This window comes from Eupeodes corollae, chromosome 2 (genome assembly GCF_945859685.1).
Source record: "Eupeodes corollae chromosome 2, idEupCoro1.1, whole genome shotgun sequence".
Taxonomy (NCBI): Eukaryota; Metazoa; Arthropoda; class Insecta; order Diptera; family Syrphidae; genus Eupeodes; species Eupeodes corollae.
Window position 1 is genome coordinate 8,396,911 of NC_079148.1, and position 18,247 is coordinate 8,415,157.

Genomic DNA, 18,247 nt, shown 5'->3' on the forward strand with positions numbered 1-18,247 from the left:
TTAAAAATTATCAAAATAATATTATTACAGCAATACATTTTTTCTCAGTTTTGGTGTCTTAAGCTTTTCTGAATGACTTATCGAACTTAAGATATAACATGATGAAATTACTAGCAAGCCATTTAAAATAGATAAGCAGTTATACAAAATTGGTTATTATTATTCCAATATTCTTCTAACTGCTGATATTTTGTAGATGTCATTTTTTGTCATTAAAAAAGAATGATGCACGTTTTAACAATGAATTAAAGCTGTCGAAATATCCCTGGTAGACAAAGTTTAAACAACAATCTAAAAGAAACGCTAAACCATTTCTGCTTAAACTGTTTTCAAAAGAAGTGTAAGTTTTATATTGAGTTTTTGAAATGTATTAAAAAATATAAAAATAATGTTCAAAAAATAGGTTCTTTTAAAACTTGAGCAAATAGTAAAAATTAAAGATTGGATTCGAAATCGACACAAAAAATTAATTGAAAAGCCATTTTTCGACACTATGAAAGAATTCCATTTAAGATGTGCTCAAAACTTCATATAATTTAACCAGTTTTTAATTACTTTAAGTATTTTTAAAGTGACATATTTTAAAAACCTGATGCGATAGAAAAATTTAATTTCAAGATTCAAATTGAGAACATCGTAATACTTTAAAAAAGTATTGTTTTTTTTTAACTTTATCAGTGTAATCAGGTGAACATTTTGAAGTCACAGTTCGAAGTTGTGCAAGGTTATTACAATTTTAAAGTGATGTCTTCTGATTTAACATCTTTGTACCTATTTTTTGAAGTTAAGTGAAATAGAATTCTAGAAATTATTAATGACATACGGCAGCAAGTATACAAATTGGTCATTTAAATATTCATGAAAAAAAAATGTTGGTACAAACTCTCCATTTTACAATTCAATAAACAACTATTAAGTTTTCTCAAAGTTACATTTCTTAAATATTAAAATGAAACCTCTAATTATCGTCTTCCAATTTATGTTTAGATGTTGAAAATACTATTATGAACAAATAACTACAGGTCCCCAAAAACTTAAGGAGGATTTGTGCTGAAAACTCCAATTTCATAAATTACTTTTGACTGATAAAAACGACTGCAAAATTATGCACTTTTTAATGCGCAAACATTAAGGAAATTCGTTTTCTTACTTTTTACTTTCAAGTGACAATGACTATGATAGGTCTTCGGTTCGATCCCTGCCTGTGCCATCTAAAGTTTTTTCACGGGTACTGTCTCTTGCTAGAAATTGAGAAATTCTCCAAGAGTCATTCTTGTCATGAAAGTACTTTCTCAAATTAGACGCTCGGATTCGGCTTAAAACTGTAGGTCCCCTTCATTCCTAACAACAGTACTTGCACACAGGAATGGTTGAGAGTTGTAAGTCACTGTTCTAAACGGACTGTTGCGCCACCCCATTTATTTATTCCTTTAAACTATGAAATTACCTATTAAAAAGATAAACACACCTTACACTACTTGAGCCCAACTTCAACCGCATCGTATAGTACAAAGATTTGTTTTTTAGCCGTACAAGGCGAATGTGTAGATTACTTTACCTCAAAATTCTAAATAAAAATTCAGAAATAAATTCAGAACTGCTAATAACATTTAATCAACTAAAAAATTAAATTATTTCGTTCGCTCACTTCAGTTCCTCAATTTTAAAATCCATGTTTCAACTTAAAAATTTGGTAAGAAAAATTCAAAGAATTTATCATAATAGTAATTTAAATAAAATTGAAGACATTTTAACTGATGGTTGAAAGAAGGCACAACAATTCAAAGAATGTAATTATTTTTCTCAAATATAATAACCACTATGCAGTGCCAATTTTCGGGCCCTACCTTACCAACGCCATCCACCACCACACCACCGCAACCATCTTAACGAATTCACCCGCGCGTTTACGGTCGAATTGATTGACAAATATAAATAAACACACCACCACACCGACCGGCCTTAGGTATCATTCGGTGATATGATGACGGTGAGACATTTGTGTTCGATTTGAAATTCAACCCTGAGCTATATATGATGCCAATTGAAATTCCCATTTTATTTTGTGTTCGTCCAACAGTGATATCCCTTCCGCCATTCTGTTATCCGAAATTGGAAAAACTCAACATAAAAAAGTTGAAAACAGTTTTTGAAATTTTTGTTGACAACACCGAACATGGAATCTGTCCAATATTGATTCAACGGAATTCACGACATTACACACCGGGTGAAAGAGTAGGATATTCATCGGTCACCCATCATTTTCCTTCTGCCAACAAAAAAAACTCACCTCACCTCACTATCATGCATCATACATCCATATGTCTATTTGAATTGTATGGGCATTCAAGTAATCCTTTGTTTGTTTTTTTTTTTCAGGACTCCTAACTGCAATAAAAAAAGGAAGGAAGGACATCACAAACAAAAACATGAGGACGTCATCTTCCCTGAGCTCGATGTGGAGCATCATGGTGGTACTCATTCTCTGCACCATCGCCAATGTCAACTCGTACTCAAGTATGTTGAAATGAAAAATTGATCATCCGCCCCCTTACTCTCCCATTTTAACCAATTTGTTTATACAAACCCTGAAAACTCTAACAAAAATACACTATCCCATCCTTTTGCAATTCCCTCTTCTTTTCCCGCTCCCTCACACAATCCACAACCTTTCTATCTCTCTCTATCTATCTGTCAAAAAAAAAAATAAACAAATAAATGACAAAGAACAATTTATTACAATTATTATAACATTTTTATTTTTGGTTCGATTTTGTTTGTCCTTTTTGTTTCGTCCTGCAAATCGAATCGAAATGTTATGTAATCGAGAATTCTATGTTCTTTTCTATTATTATTGGCATTACATTATTTTATATGTTATGACGACATTTGCCAGAATACGGACGCGGATGCGGTGACATCGGCTGCTTGCCAAATGAAGTTTGTGTTTTGTCGCACGACGCTTGCGGAATTCACCAGCAAAATGGCAAAGAATGCGGCAGTTATCCGACGTGCAAAAAGAGCGGAGCAGCACCATCATCATCGAATAGTGGAGGTGTGAAACCGTCAGGTGATTTTTATTAAAAAAAAAAACATTGGGACTTATGGGCACCATGATGGCATAAAAAACATAATTCACATTTAATAGGAACTTACGTTACTTTACGTGTAGTATTTTAATTTGCAACCAAAAAAACTACCAAAACAATTAACAAAATTTTCTAAATTATTAATAACTTTTATATACATAAAAGATTTCTGGAAATGGTTTGCATAATTTTTTAAATGGCATAACTGTAGCAATAAATTTCATTTTTTTCATAACTGTGGTTTGGGGTAACAATTTTTGTACTGTGCAGTCGATAAAAGTATGCAATGGTTTTTAAAAGTCGTTTTTGAATATGATTGAATGTAGATATTTTGATAAATATTTAAGAACTATATGTATGAATGTACTAACTAACTTAGCTTTTAACTGTGACCTTACAAGTAGTAAGTTTGAAGTAAAAGAGGTTTGGTAAGGGTCTCCTAGGCTGTCACTTTGTAATTGGGCTATTAAATCGTCTTAATGCTTTGAACGTAGGGAATCCAGTTGCATTCACATTTCATACAAATTTGTTACTGCATCATAAGACAGTTAAGCTTACAATTTTAAAATAGGTCCATATATATACATAAACTTCCAAAACATACATACTCACAATGGTTTTATTGCTGGCTATCAAATTACCCATTTCCGAAGTATTTTGGCCTTTATTCAAATCCGAGTTCAAACATCACTTTATTACGTCAGGCTTTTGAGTTATTAATGTCGATAACGGAACCAGCAATTTTCCGTGGAGTCTATTTGATCAGCAAAACTACTTTGCCATTTCCAAAACTGCCTTCCGCCTAATGTCATTTTTTGACATAATCCATGAAATGTCATTGTAAAAATAATTAAAGTGATTAAGTAAACAAAATAAAATGAGATTTAATAATTTTAACATACAACTATGAGATCTACATCGGATTCTACGTTAATTTGAATTAATGATCTAGTGTTAGGCAACAAAGAATGGAATTGAGATTTAAAGAGTCAAAATGTTTGACATATCCTATGATTTTTAACAAGTATGACTAAACGAACATAAGTATGTATATGTGTGAAATGAATGAACCATACAGTATTTTGACTTTTTTAAATTGGTTTTGTAATATACCTTTTTTCATCCTAAAACTTCCTTTATAGGAGGACCAAGTGTGTCTAAATTTACTCAGAACTGTTGATGAAGTATTTCGCGATATCAGGTTGGCTCTTTATTGGACCCACCATCTCCTAAAATTGACGATCTTTTTTTGTTACATCCGCTACAGTTTTAATGCGGATTTGAAACGTCAAAAGTTATTTGGAGTGAAGATGTGTTGTATTTTTTGTAACCAAAACGTTTCGCACTATGTTATCGACATTGATGCTTTGATGTTTTCTAAATTCGTGAAGTATAGTTTATTTTTAATAATATTCCTAATAGTTTCGTAAAAATTATAATTTTTTTTAAATATTCAGGAGTTGCAGGATTTTATCTATCTTAATCTTAAAAAAAAGATGAAACGTGAAACGTAAAAAGATCCATCGTCGCACACTGGGGCCGGTTGTATGAAGAGCGTGCTCAAAATGCAAAATTGAGAATAATGGTTTCCTGCACAATTTTTCAGACTCTTCACCTGAAATTGTAATTAAAAAAAAAGTTTTAGTATATTAATTTATAAGTAGAAATGACAAAGATTTCGATACAAAATTTGATCACATTGTTGACTTTGTTATGGAAATAACAGCTTGTCCTACTGAAAATAGAAACAAAATTAAAACGGAGCTCCGGAACTTCAAGACCCAGCTACGTAGTAAGTAGATAATGTATTCAAGGCATAATGAATGACTTTTAGCAAATGAAAAAAGTTGGTTGGAACAGAGTTGTGTGTTCTAAAAATAATGTATTCCTAGGGTGGGGATGGGAATACGTACGTTAGAGTTTGAGGAGTGCAGCGATCAAACTAAAAGTAGAAAAACGCCCTGATATTCCTGCAAATGCCTTGGCTGTTGCTGCTCAGATGTATTTCAGGGCTTCTTCTTATTAAAAAAGAAAAGATTGCCTTGATTTAAATATTAATTCAAAAATAAGAAAATTTTTGCCCCAAGAAGCACTTTCAATGATCATTGAAGCTCAACTGTCAAGAAAGCAATTCGAGACCTTCAGTAACTTTGCAAAAGATCTGTTTCTATCATATAAAATGATTCAGGCCGATAATGTTTCTGTAAGTGAAACTAAAGCTTTTCAGCCGCTGCTTCATCACACAGCTGATTGCCTACATAATTCTCAGTAAAATATTTTTGAATTACGCATTGTTAATCCATCTGTCAAGATTGTTTTAATTTCAAAATTTGGGGTCGATCAAAGTTCCAGATATTCGCAGTATAAGTTTATATCTGAATTTTCTGATGACAAATATGTTTTTAACGTCCCTAGTACCTTTACGGTTAGTATAAAATACATCGAATGAGATGCCACTTGTCTGGTGTCAAAACCCCGGACCTTCCTCATCCAGATCTTGCAGGCCCATTAATCTTGAATACGCAAAAAGAAACATATGAACTTGTTAAGGAAAAAAAAAGAGAAAATTGATGGTAAAATCAGAGACTTAATAAGTTCATTAGTTTATTTAAATTTAAATTCATATAAAGTAAATCACAAACTGATATTTTCCATGGTTGATGGAAAAATATGATATTCCTTAACTGATGATAATCTTGAACTAGTTTGTCAAAAAGAGACACAAAGTGATTAGTTGTCATTTAGTATTTCTGTATTACACTCATGTATTAGAACTTTTGAGTGCATATTGCATCTTGCATACAAATAACCAATAGCTTCTTGGCGTGTCAGTAAAAAATAAATTAATTGTTGAAGAAAATAAAAATAAAATTAAGACAGAATTCAAGAGCCAAAGGTCTCTGATTGTAGACAAACCAAAGCCTGGTTTCGGAAATAGTAAAGACGGAAACGTAGCTCGAAAGTTTTTTTAAAATTATGAAACGTCTGCAAAAGTGACAGAAGTGAATCCGGAGCATATCAGACGATTTTATATGATACTACAAGCCATATCAAGCGGCTTTAGTATCAACTCTGAAAAGTTCAATAATTACTGCTGAGACACTTCTCGTTTATATGTAGAATTATATCCGTGGATGCCAATGACCCCAACTGTCCACAAAACCCTTATTCATGGGTCTGAAGTTATCAATAACGCTTTGTTACCAGTTGGTATGCTAAGCGAAGAGGCGCAAGAGGCCAGGAACAAGGACTTTAAAGCATACAGGGAATATTTTAGTAGAAAGACATCCAGAAAAGATAACGTTACTGATATTTTTAATCGTTTATTTATCTCATCTGATCCATTTATAAGTCTTATGCCCTCATTACCTGTTGTAAATAGAAAATAATTCGACATTGAAGTTGTGAATTTATTAGAAGAAGAACTTTAAAAACTTAAACCTTTCTTTATCTACTTTGTAAAATATGTACATATACCTTTTTTTAATGAATTAAGACAAATATTAGTTTATTAATAAATTGTATTTCCTTTTTTATTAACTATACACCCATTTTTGAAACGAATCCCTCAGAGTTTTGAGCACGCTTTCCATACAACCGGCTCCAGTGTGCGTCGCTCGTCTAAACAAGGCTACCATATCAAGCTTTTGTATATTTATTCAAACGTCATTTTTTGGATTCGAAATCATTATTTAAAACTACTTTCGAAACATATTTTTCAAAACCATGAAAGCATTGAACCCAGAATTTTTCAAAACCTAATATAGATTCAAATGAAGACTTATAATTATTGAGATTTGTTAAATAAAAAGATTAAAACTTTGGAAAATTATCATATAATTTGTTGTTAAGGAAAATGGTCTTAAGGCTTTTCACACTAAACCCAAAACCGGGTTTTCGGCAAAATGTTTTCGAAAACCCGAAAATCGTTCACATCGAATATTTACACGCTTTCATTTGACATTGGAATTTGTTTAACACCGTCTGTCAAATTTTGTATTGATGAAAAAATGTGTGAGTAAAAAGTTTTGTTTTCAAATTATTTGTGAAAATAAAATAAATTTCAACCAATTTAAATTGATTTTGATACATAAAAAGAAAGTTTAACAAAATATAAAGATTTTGTTAAACTTCTTTCACTATCTCATCAAAAAACGTGGTTTTCTTTTGCAAATTCTGCAACTTTGAAAGGAAAGAAAAGCTTTAATTGTTTCAATTGAAAATCGTAATAGAAACAGAAATAAGAAATAGAAGTGCAAACATTCTCCTAAGGTTTTGTCTTTGCCATCGACACCCTTAAGTCGATAATCCTCTCCTGTGCTGAGCAGACAAGGCCGTAACACTAGCTCGTCTTAAAGTAGAGTTTCAACCGCAGTTCTGGGGACGGGTGGATTGGGCTCACGACATGAACCAACAAGAACTACAAGCTGGCTTGGCTGCAGCTATCCTCTTTGTGCACTTCAACCGGTCCGAACAATTCACTAAGGAGAAGCTAGTCTCGAAAATATATCATAGAATCAACAATAAACAAAATTGTTACAATAAAAATTCATTTTATTTAAAATATTTTCTTCTACTTTCACAAAAAATTCAATCCAAAATTCTGAGCTTGTGACTATTGCTTCTGTTGGCCAAATGTGCCTTCAGAATCACCATACATTGTGGCCGTCCGAGTAACTTATAGGCGGGGTTGTGAAGATTCTGAACGATTTCGTGTAGGTCCTTACGGCCGGAGCAGAAAAGGTCAATTCCTAGTTCCAGATTCGTACCAAATTTACACTCATCTAGAGGGATCACTAAAGCTGTTATGATGGGCTGCAATTTATTCATTACTATCTCTTGGGCTTCTTCCTTTGAAGACTCGCCTGGCTTGTCTTAAGGACTGAGGATCTTGATGTTGGCATCAATGTCCATCAAGGGGCGATAGCCCACTGTTGTGGAATGTTTTGGCGCAAATTTTTTTAGCCCGCTGCGACTTAGCCTCCACCAAAAATGTTCTTTCATACTTATTCTCCTCCGCAAATTAACTTCTCGCCTTTCTCATGTCTTCCAAACCTTTGTGATTGAACGGAGTTACCGGAAAGATTTTCTCCAGGTAGTAAGTGTAAGCGTCGAACATATTTGTGGCGAAGAGTTCAAAGACGCCTCTCTTGGAAACGTCATTACAAACTATAAGCAAGTCTTCGTCGTCTATGAGGTCGTCAATGAAGTAGCCGTAGTGAATTCCGGTTCCTCGTTTAACAAAGAGCGTATGAAACTCTGGAGGATCATAAAAGAACCGGCAGTGCCGCAAATAGTTATCAGGATTTTATTCTCGACTTTTTTTGTTGCCACACAGCTCCCTAAAAGTTTCCTTTTTTCTCTTCAATTTTCTGTACATAAAAAAAAGCAATAATTCTTATTTTGTAAGGAAATTGTATAAATAATTTTGCTTACCACGACCAAATTTATTTCAAAATGAAATATTTGTTTTGACAGCAGTCATCAGCTATTTTGCTTACATTAATTTGAGCGCTGAATGCTTCGAAAGGTTTGTTTGTTTAGTCCAACTTTCAATTGCTACTAGTTTTCGAAAGGTTTTATATAAAACTTGTGTTTTACAAAAACTTGTGGTTTACTAAAAATGTATGGGAAAACTTGAGTTTTCGATGTAGGTTTTCGGCGAAAACCGATAATTTCGTGGTTGCCTATTTTTGGAGCAGCATATTTAAAAAAAAAATGGATGTTAACGAAAAATGATTTTCCAACAATGGACCTCAGGACAACTTAATCCAATAAAAAGTATTATTTCTAAATTTTCTGATTATTGTAATCTATGTACAGTTGACTCCGTTTATTTACAACACAAAAAATGCAGAATATTTGTTTGAAATAAGTCCAAGTTTTCATATAAACAAACTTTGGATCTTAAACCATGTAATTTGTAATTTATTTAATAAATTTTAATAAAAGATTAATCCCAAATACCAGACAAAACTTTTTTTAAAAGTGACAGTTAAAAGAATAAAATTAAATTTTTTTGAATAATAAGTGTGTTCAAACTTTAAACATTTATGGATGTATTCAGTGTTGCACTTATTTTGAATTGTTTTAACAAAAAATTAAATAGGGTTAGGAGAAATGCAACAAATCAATGAGGTACTAATTAAAGGAAATGAAGAACTTTTAAAACCATGATAAATTTCTTTGTTGTATCGGGTTTCCCAATGTGGACTTGACAGCTTTGAATTTAATTACTAAACACACCCTTCACACATCATAGAACTCTCATTGTCAATTTATGCAGTAGACTCAAAATGTGCAACATGGAGAGGATTGGAGGATATGTCCGTGTTGTTTTAACAAAGTAGTTGTGCCACAAGCCACACACCACACCTTACAATCGATTTATTGAAGAGTAAGTTTGATGCGTTTTATCTGAAGAAATCCTCAGTAGATTAAACGCCTCTAGACTACTTTTGTAGAGTTAACTTAAGTCATTGGTTTATGTCAATATGGAAGAGTTCAGAGCTAATACCAGTCGAAATGTGTGGCAAAGTTTTCGACCTACATGAATTATGTGCACAGGAATCTACCTATCTGCGTCCATATAGATAACGTAAGTTACTAATTGCAAAGTGTCGTTGGAGTCGTCCTTCCTCCCATATGGGTCTTAACATTTTCAGGAGGTTTTGTAGACATTTTGAGAAAGAAGTTAGAATTTTTAAAGACCAAGTTTTTAGATGCTGCCAATTTTAGGGTTTGAAGTCTTTAGTCATTAGTTAAGTGAAGAAAATTATGGGGGCCTAAAAGGATGGTTCTAATATACTGCTTTGTTATAAATTTTTTTTTGATGACCAGAAGCTCATTAATGTGTATGAGGCTGATGTTTTAAAATGTTCTTCAAACGCGAGCAATTTACTTTGAGCCTTTCGTTTCTTCAATACGAAACTTTAGTTTTTCGCTCTGTAAAATACAATATTTTCTATTAATCTTATTTCGCAAAAATTTGTCAACTTTGCATATTGGTAAGGGATCGGTTAGCTGTTAGATTTTATTAGATTTAGAGGGATTTAATGTTCTATAGGAAAGATGTTTGCCGTTGTATTTTCAGTGCCGTTTTGAAACTTTTTAAGAGTCCTATAATACGAGAGCCCTATATGACTAGTTTTAAGTGGCCGCCACGAAGGTGCTTTGGACACACTCGGACTAATTCCAAATATTTACGAAATTGAGTTTTTTGTATGCCACATGATCATCCCTCTATTTCGCTAATGATCAATTTTAGAAATTATATTTGGCTATATTTTTCGCTTATGATTCGATCAAAATTGTGCCCACAAAAAAACCATTGCATAAAAGAATCGAAAATTGTTACCTCAAAACAAAAAAAAATATCGTAAATAAAAACATTTTCAACATATTTTGTACTTAACTAACAACAAAATCCATTCAATTTTCGAATTTCATAAATTAAAAATTTTACATAATCTAATTTTGTTTGCTATGCGCTGGAATTTTGTTTCTGTTCATTCGTATTTTAATATAATATTCAGCTGCTTCAAAAAAAAACAAAAATTAACTAAACTAATAATGATACCGATCAAAATAATCAAAATAATGATTGTTCTTTATTATACATGTGAAACGTGTGCATTGTGTGCTCATTTTTGTTCTCACAGGTGCTAGTCTCAATCCAGTCCCAGATAATACAATATTCTCACCTTCATCCAATCCAGCATCGCATTCAAATTCATACAATTCAAATGGTGGCAACGGCAATAACGGTAATAATGGTAATAATAATAACTACGCTCACAACAATAACAACGGTAATGGTGGCAGTGGCAGCAATGGCAATCGCAACAATCCGAACGCACCCATTGATCCGCATTATGTCTTTGGGGCTCCCTATTCGCAGCCCATTATCCCGAACATGCCAATATTTCCATTTAACCAACCCACACAACCTCCAGCCTTTCAACAATTCCCACAGCCAAATCATCCTGGAAGCGGCTTGAGTCCCGCTTTCCCGCAAAATATTCAGCCAGTGAATCCATACAATCCACCGTTCATATTTGGCCAGCAGCCTTTCTTTAATCCCGGCGGCACCGGCGGACCGCCAGGTTCATTGGCGCCCGGCGGTGGTAGCGGCATCGGGCTCGGACTCGGTGGCTATAACAATCCGAATATGTTCAACAAGCCACCGCCACAATATCTGCCCAATCAGAATCCTTACAATAGACAGACGCAGTCCCATCCGTCATCGGCTGCTGGCGGTGTGCATCATGGGGCGACATCAGGACTTATTGTTGTTGTTGTTGGTGGTTTGCTTAGTCTGTCAAGTGTCAGCGGTGGTTTGAGTATGGTAACTGACGGATTTGTGTTGGGATTGGCGATGCTGCAACAAAGAATGACACATTGGCTTCTTCGAACGTAATGACAGGTCCAACATCGTTTGTCAAAAAACAAAAATATTAAAAATGGCGGCTTCAATCTCTCATTTTGTTAATAGTGTGCTTACAGTTGGAGTTTTTTTTTCTCATAATAAATTCTCTTTTTGAGAACTATTTTAAATTTAGTAGTTTATGTGTTTCTGCTTTAAGCTTTCGCTTAAATATTTTTGTGTTTAATGTTTTTTTTATGTTTCGTATCTTATATAATTTTTCAAAACAAACAAAATAAAAAGTAAAAATTAAGTTTTGTTGTGACCTATTATGTGTTTTTGTGAGAATTGAATTAGTGTCTACAGTTAAGACTATTCAAATGAAAGTTCTAAATTTTAAACTTTTCTTAAGTTATTTAATTTTTTTCTTTTTCTTCTCCTTCCTTCAAAATTATAAATTCTTTTCGTTCATGTACATAAATAAGTATTAAAAGTGACAGCTAAACATCAATGCTTAACAGTTGCTCCCAGATCTGACGTTTAAAGTGACGTTTAACAGTTAAATTTAAAAACAACTGTCACTTTATAAAAAGTGCTGCCAAAACGTTAAAACTAATCTTATCTGTTCAAACTTTTTTCTGAAATAAAATTGTGTGGAGTTTTAAACCTCTTTTTTTATTTAAAAACATTGAAAAACATTTTTAAACAAAGAGGATACAATCAGAAACAACTAATTTTGAATGTTTGTTTATAATTTTCCAAGTGGCTTCCGTTTGATAGAAACGCGAAGGATATCATTTAATTTTGTTGTGAATCTCTTTAATTATGAATCATTTGAAAAAGTCGTATTCCCGACACTCAAAGTCACTTTTACTAGTCAGTTAAGTATCAACAATTTTAAATGTATGGAAAAGTTGCACGCAACTTATTTGTTAAACAAACTGCCTTTCCGTCAGTTCCAACACCTTTGAACCCATTTTTTTGGGTTATTTGTAGAAATTAAGATTTTCTTAGTTAACCAAGCTGTTAATCGTTTATTTTAAATTTATTTCAAACTTATATTTTTGTATTAGTCCCATAAACTTATTTGATAAATTTTTCAAATTAATCAAGTCTCACATTTATACTTAATTTCAAAAATAAAAACAAACAAAATATAATAATCAATCAAAAAAACGCCAAAATGTACCTAAAAATAAAATAAATTTAAAGTAAAACTAAAAACTTAAAAAATATAATTAAATAAAATAAAAAATATTTCCTTAATTTTTGTTTATTTACTAACATTTTATAGCTATTTAATAGAAACAAAAACTATATACACACATTAATGTAAATTAAAGACCAAATTAAATAATTTGTTTTGCTTTTAAACTATCACAAAATTAAAAATAAAAATCAATAATTTTAGAGTTGAAAATAAAAAATAGACACAGATTTAGAACATCAATTTTAAATCTAAAAATAAAATATAAACAAAACTTTAATATAAATCATATATACATTTATTATACCAAATATAAAAAAAACACTTCTCCCTTCTCGAGTTACAGTTCATACAAATTAACTGCCAGACAATTAAATAGAAACAAAAAAATTTAAAAACAAACCAATTTTAAATAAATAAATTCCTCTACTTAAGAAAATAGTTCAGTTGTTTAAATAAAAACAAAACCTTACCTCCAATTTAACAAAAACAAAATATTCAATATAAAATATAAAAATTCAGAATGTAGAATTTTTTCTTCAACAACGAATTTTGTGGTTTTAAATGTGTAAAATAATAAAATTTGCAAAACTTACATAGGTATTCAAATTTCAAAAAAAAAAATATATACATATAAGAATATAAATATATTAAAAAAATTGTTGGGTGATGGCTTTACAATAAAAATTAATTGATTAAGTATAATTGTTAAAATAAATAAAGAGTGAAATGCAAGAAAATAAAAATGATAGTTTATTATAATTCCAGCGAACCGTTGTAAAAATGCGAATGAATTTGTTAAAAAATAAAGAAACTTAGATTAGTTTTAGGGTAATGCAAACTGTAAATATTTTCTTATAAAGAAAAACAAATAAATCTTTTATTATGTTATTTAGTTTTTCTTTATATTTCAACATTATGATGTATAAATGAGATCATTCATAACAAATACATAGATTAATTTATGATTAATGTACAAACAAAATTGGTAGCTCTCAATAAAACTTACGATAATAATTCTTAGACTCTTATAACAAAAAATTAACACCAACAAATTAATATATAATAAAATTATAAGCCTGATGATTCCCTTAATAATAACAAAAACAACAAGAAGAACAACAAACAAAACAATAACAACTATCGAATTTTGTCATTCAATTTACTAATATATTGTGTTCATTTTGAATGTAAACATTTTTATAATTATTATTATTAATTAACATCCGTCCGCTTGTATTTTTTTATATAAGAAAAAATAACATTCATGTATATTAACAAATTAATATATAGCGAAACAATACTTTTCTTTCGCTAATTCATTTTCATTTAAAAGAAAGAAATATTGCTCTTTCCAAATTGACGCATGAACATAATACTAAAACAATACAAAATAATTTGCTTAAATATGTATAATTAGGTATTTTTATAATTTGTTTTTATTAATTTTTATTATAGTTTTTGGAATTGAAATATTGGGAAGTAAAAGTGATGCTATTTTGTTGCTTTTGTTATCAGGAAGAAATATATTTTGCAAAAATGTTTGTCAACATAAATTTTATTTGCGCTTTGTGCAAAGAAAATCCGCGCCTTATTTTCCCCAGAAACTTGAAACTTGGTTTCTTATATCAATATCTTTTAAATGTATGCTGTTGGTGGAATCTGCCACGCCTCCTTAGTAAAAAGGAACAGGAATTGTAAATGTTCATATTTTGTTGATGACACTTATAACATTTCTATGACAGTGGGCAAATTTTTCTTCTTCATTTTTGAACGCAAGTTCTTTATGCGCTTATCATTAAATTAGAAATAAAAATATTTATTGTTTCACGAAGAAACTATGGAAAATTGATCTTTATTAAATTGAATAATAACTATTCATCTTTTCCTTGAATTTATCAGTTTTAAAAGCTACTTAGGGATATAGTTATCTAAATAGTTTTGTTGTAATTAAAAGTAAGAGTTTAATACTTCTATGATTGCAAAGATTTATTTTAATTAATCGTATAATAAAACAGAAAAAAGCAAAGAGATAAGCTCGGGTTTAAGGTTAGAAAGAAAGTGACGAAACATAATTAGATGACAGACAAATGAATGACAATCTGAAGAGGCAAACACTGCTGCCAACAAATTATTTAAAGGTGTTATTACATCACTCCTTCAGACTTTATTTGGAAACCAGACTGTTTTTTTCCTTATCCTTCCCGTACGTCTGAGTGTAGGCGTAGCTATAGATTCAGTCATCTGCGCGGTTGTTTTCTGCTGTTCAATTTGAAGTCCTGGTATCTAACTGCCCGATGCCATGGGGCTGGACCCACTTCTTACTTCGTTGTCTAATCGAACATCGCTGTATGAAGAGCTGTCGGGTGACGATATTGGATCTGTGCGCAAATGGAAATTGATGTCGAGATCTTCAGTGTTAACTTCGTCTCCGTTTTCTGTATTTTTTCGTGCTTGCAGTTGGTTTTGGTGACGTTTGACGTTGCCTCTAGATGTTTGTACGATGGACATCATCCGACCGACCACCTTGGTTATCAGTTCAGCGATTCAACGATTACCTCTGATATAAGATCTTGCGCGTGATTTTCTGGAAACATGGCCGAACATATGGTGCGAGGTTGGCGTTGATGATTCGATTGGTGTCGCTCAAAAAGTAAATAGATATTTGTATAAAGCCTTCTCTCGGTCATTCTCCTCCTGCATTATTTTTTTGAAAGATTCCTAGAATGTCCAGACAGTGCGTTCAGCTAAACCGTTTGACGCTGGGTGAAAAGGTGCTGTTCTGACATGTTTAATGGAATTTAGCTTTCAGAACATTTTGAATTTGGCTGATGATTGTGCTTGGCAGTCAAACATTTTTTGTAATGCATAAATTGTAGATTCTTGTGTTGTCGATGACAGCTCAAAAATAAGTGGAAAACTGGAAAAGGAATATGCATATCACAATTAGCCACATTCGAAAAAAGACCTGCGAGATCGATGTGGATTCTTTCCCACGGTCCAGCTGCCGCAGCCCAGGATGAATATTGTTGCTTCGGTTGACTTGCATGTAGACCACATTTTGAACAAGCTTCTAACCAATTTTTAATAGCTTGATCAATGTTCGTCAACCATAATATACCTGCACGCTAGTTGTTTCATACGGGTTTGGCCCCAATGACCCTCGTGAAGCATTTTGAGAACCTGGTCTTTAAGCGATTTCGGTATAACGACGCGAATATATGTTCTGTTTGCAGAAGCAATACTCCACTCTGCAGAGAAAGAGTAAACTTTCGATGAAAATGTGGAATTAAATTTACCTGTGATTTAGATAGCTTATGTGGCCACGTTTTGAATGTAATGTATAACGCGACTGAGTGTTTCGTCTGTTTTAGTATGTTCTGCGATGATTTCTGCGCTTAGTGGAAAATCTGAGATAACTAACTCTTAAATATGGTCAACTGTAAACATTTTTTTCTCTCTGTTATCAAATTCAATATCATCTTCCATGGGTAGGCGTGATAAGACTTGCATGATTCTTTGTTGCCCAACGTTGAAGCCGATAAAGAGTCATAACCGATAGTTTTTTTGATGGGTGGAAAGAGTGACAAGTGCTTGATGATCAGTGAGCAAAATGAACTAACTTCTAATGAGTTAATAATATCCAACTATTTAACATTGACAAATTTGGCAAACTTATTTCTGTAGAACAAAAGAATTAATTCAGCTCTGTGCGATTTACTGTTGGCCAGATACTCTTAAAAACCATTTTCGATTTTCTTGATTTTTCTTACCATGAAGAAAATCACTGAAACATTTATTATTATAAACTTTCATCTTAAATTTTTGACATTTCTCTTTTGTCTTTTTGCTTTGTTTTCGTTTAACTAACAATTTGCATCACATTGATCTCGAAATTGGTGCGAGTGACAGGGTTGCGATTCAAAATAAGTTGAACATAATGTCAGATCGTGTTACCGACAATCGTTCAACTTCCTTTTGTTGGATTTGGTGATAACAAAAGTTTGGAAATCAATTAAAACTGTCACTTTCAAACGATTGCCAGATTTTGTCTCAATCTTGTGTTACAATTTAATTGTCAGATTGTTATTTAAAAAATCTTTTTTAAAAATTGTCAGGGGTAGGATTATCAGTTTGGAGATGTTTGTTAAGGAAAAATATGGTTGATCCATATCGTCTATAGTCGTTTATATAATTATTTTTATTTTTTTTTTCATAATAATGTTGACACTTAGTAATAAATGAGAATCAACAAGAACGAAGAGCGAAGTTTTCTTATGTATTTATTGAATATTCAATACGAAGAAAACTACTTTAATTCCTTTGATTTTGAACTCAGGATTTGTTAAATCCTGAGTCCAATTTGACCTTCAAAAAAAAGTATTAAGCAAATGTTTATTTCGAAAATGATTGATACTTCGAAAAGATTGATTCGTTTAAAATCTGAGACGATTTTTTTTTTCATTTTCTGCGGAATTTTGTGCGGCGGTATTCTGAGCTACGGGATTTCGTTATGTACCCATGTACAACTAAACTGTATAAATTTTATGGTTCAGGACCCCTATGAGCCCTTCCTTCCTTTCTTCCTTGGATCCACAAATGTTCTATAGCCTTAAAGAATTGAAACTTGTTGAGGTCCATATCCTCGACTAACTCAAACATACCAATCTATAGTTTCTTTTTCTGTGTTAAGTGGTTCTGAAATGAAATATTGGAAATCGGCAGAGTTTATTTCTAATAACAAGGTGTATTCGTATTGCTTGGGATTTTGTCTGCGCACTGTCGTGGGGTTTAATCAGAAAAACCTTGAAAAAAAGTCTTTTAGGAGGAATGTAATTTTAAAAGTAAACGACGGAAATTTGTCTACTGGATTTTTTATACTGATATGAGGAGTGATAAAACAAACATAACTTCTTAGAAAACCCCAAGCTTCAAAATATAGACTTACCAGTTAACACCTATTTTAAATTTGTTTTAACAAGTATTATGACGTTTACCGCTTTTGTATAGCCTCTAACTGCCTATAGACAAATTTAAACACATATGTGTAACTAACAATGAAAAATACGTGTATTTATACTGAATTCTTTATTTTTTGGTAGCTTTTAAATTCTTCTTGACTTGTCCTTTGTCTTTAAAGCTTATCTCTTGTTGTACTCAAAAATGTTTGCTGTTTTTAACACGGATATTTAAACTTGTCATCTTTAAAAAACTATAAAATATTGTTTTTCTTTAATTTTAAAATGTTGGTAATTTTCATTTTTAAAGTTCTCTTATAATTGCTATTTTGTCAATTTTATTTCTTCAAAAAATGTTAATTTTTTTCTATTTTTAAAAACTTATTTTTGTTAAGTAAGATCCAATTCAGATAAATAAAAGATTTTCAAATTTTAGTTAGACCCACAAGACGAAGGAATAGACAGTGGCGGAGGCCATCAAATAGGAATTATCTCACCGATTTGGAATGAACATAGAACCAACAACTGATGCTCCTCTGATTTTCTGCGTCAACTAACAAAAACGAATGTCTTATTTTTATGTCTTAAATTGAGACTGAATTTTTGAATTGACAAATATTTGTTTTCC

General features: G+C 31.7%; 1 protein-coding gene across 4 annotated transcripts in view; it reads left to right on the forward strand.

Annotated features, from left to right (window-relative positions):
- Nucleotides 1–18,247, forward strand: part of LOC129945480 (uncharacterized) — a 225,656-nt gene that overhangs the window by 206,024 nt on the left and 1,385 nt on the right. For 3 of the 4 annotated variants that reach the window (XM_056055260.1, XM_056055261.1, XM_056055262.1), the window contains 2 exons: nt 2,380–2,517; nt 2,897–3,070. In XM_056055260.1, coding sequence (XP_055911235.1) covers nt 2,430–2,517; nt 2,897–3,070 — 262 coding nt within the window. In that variant the 5' untranslated portion in view covers nt 2,380–2,429. The remainder of the gene's footprint in view (nt 1–2,379; nt 2,518–2,896; nt 3,071–18,247) is intronic. The other variant, XM_056055263.1, reaches the window with a different exon arrangement.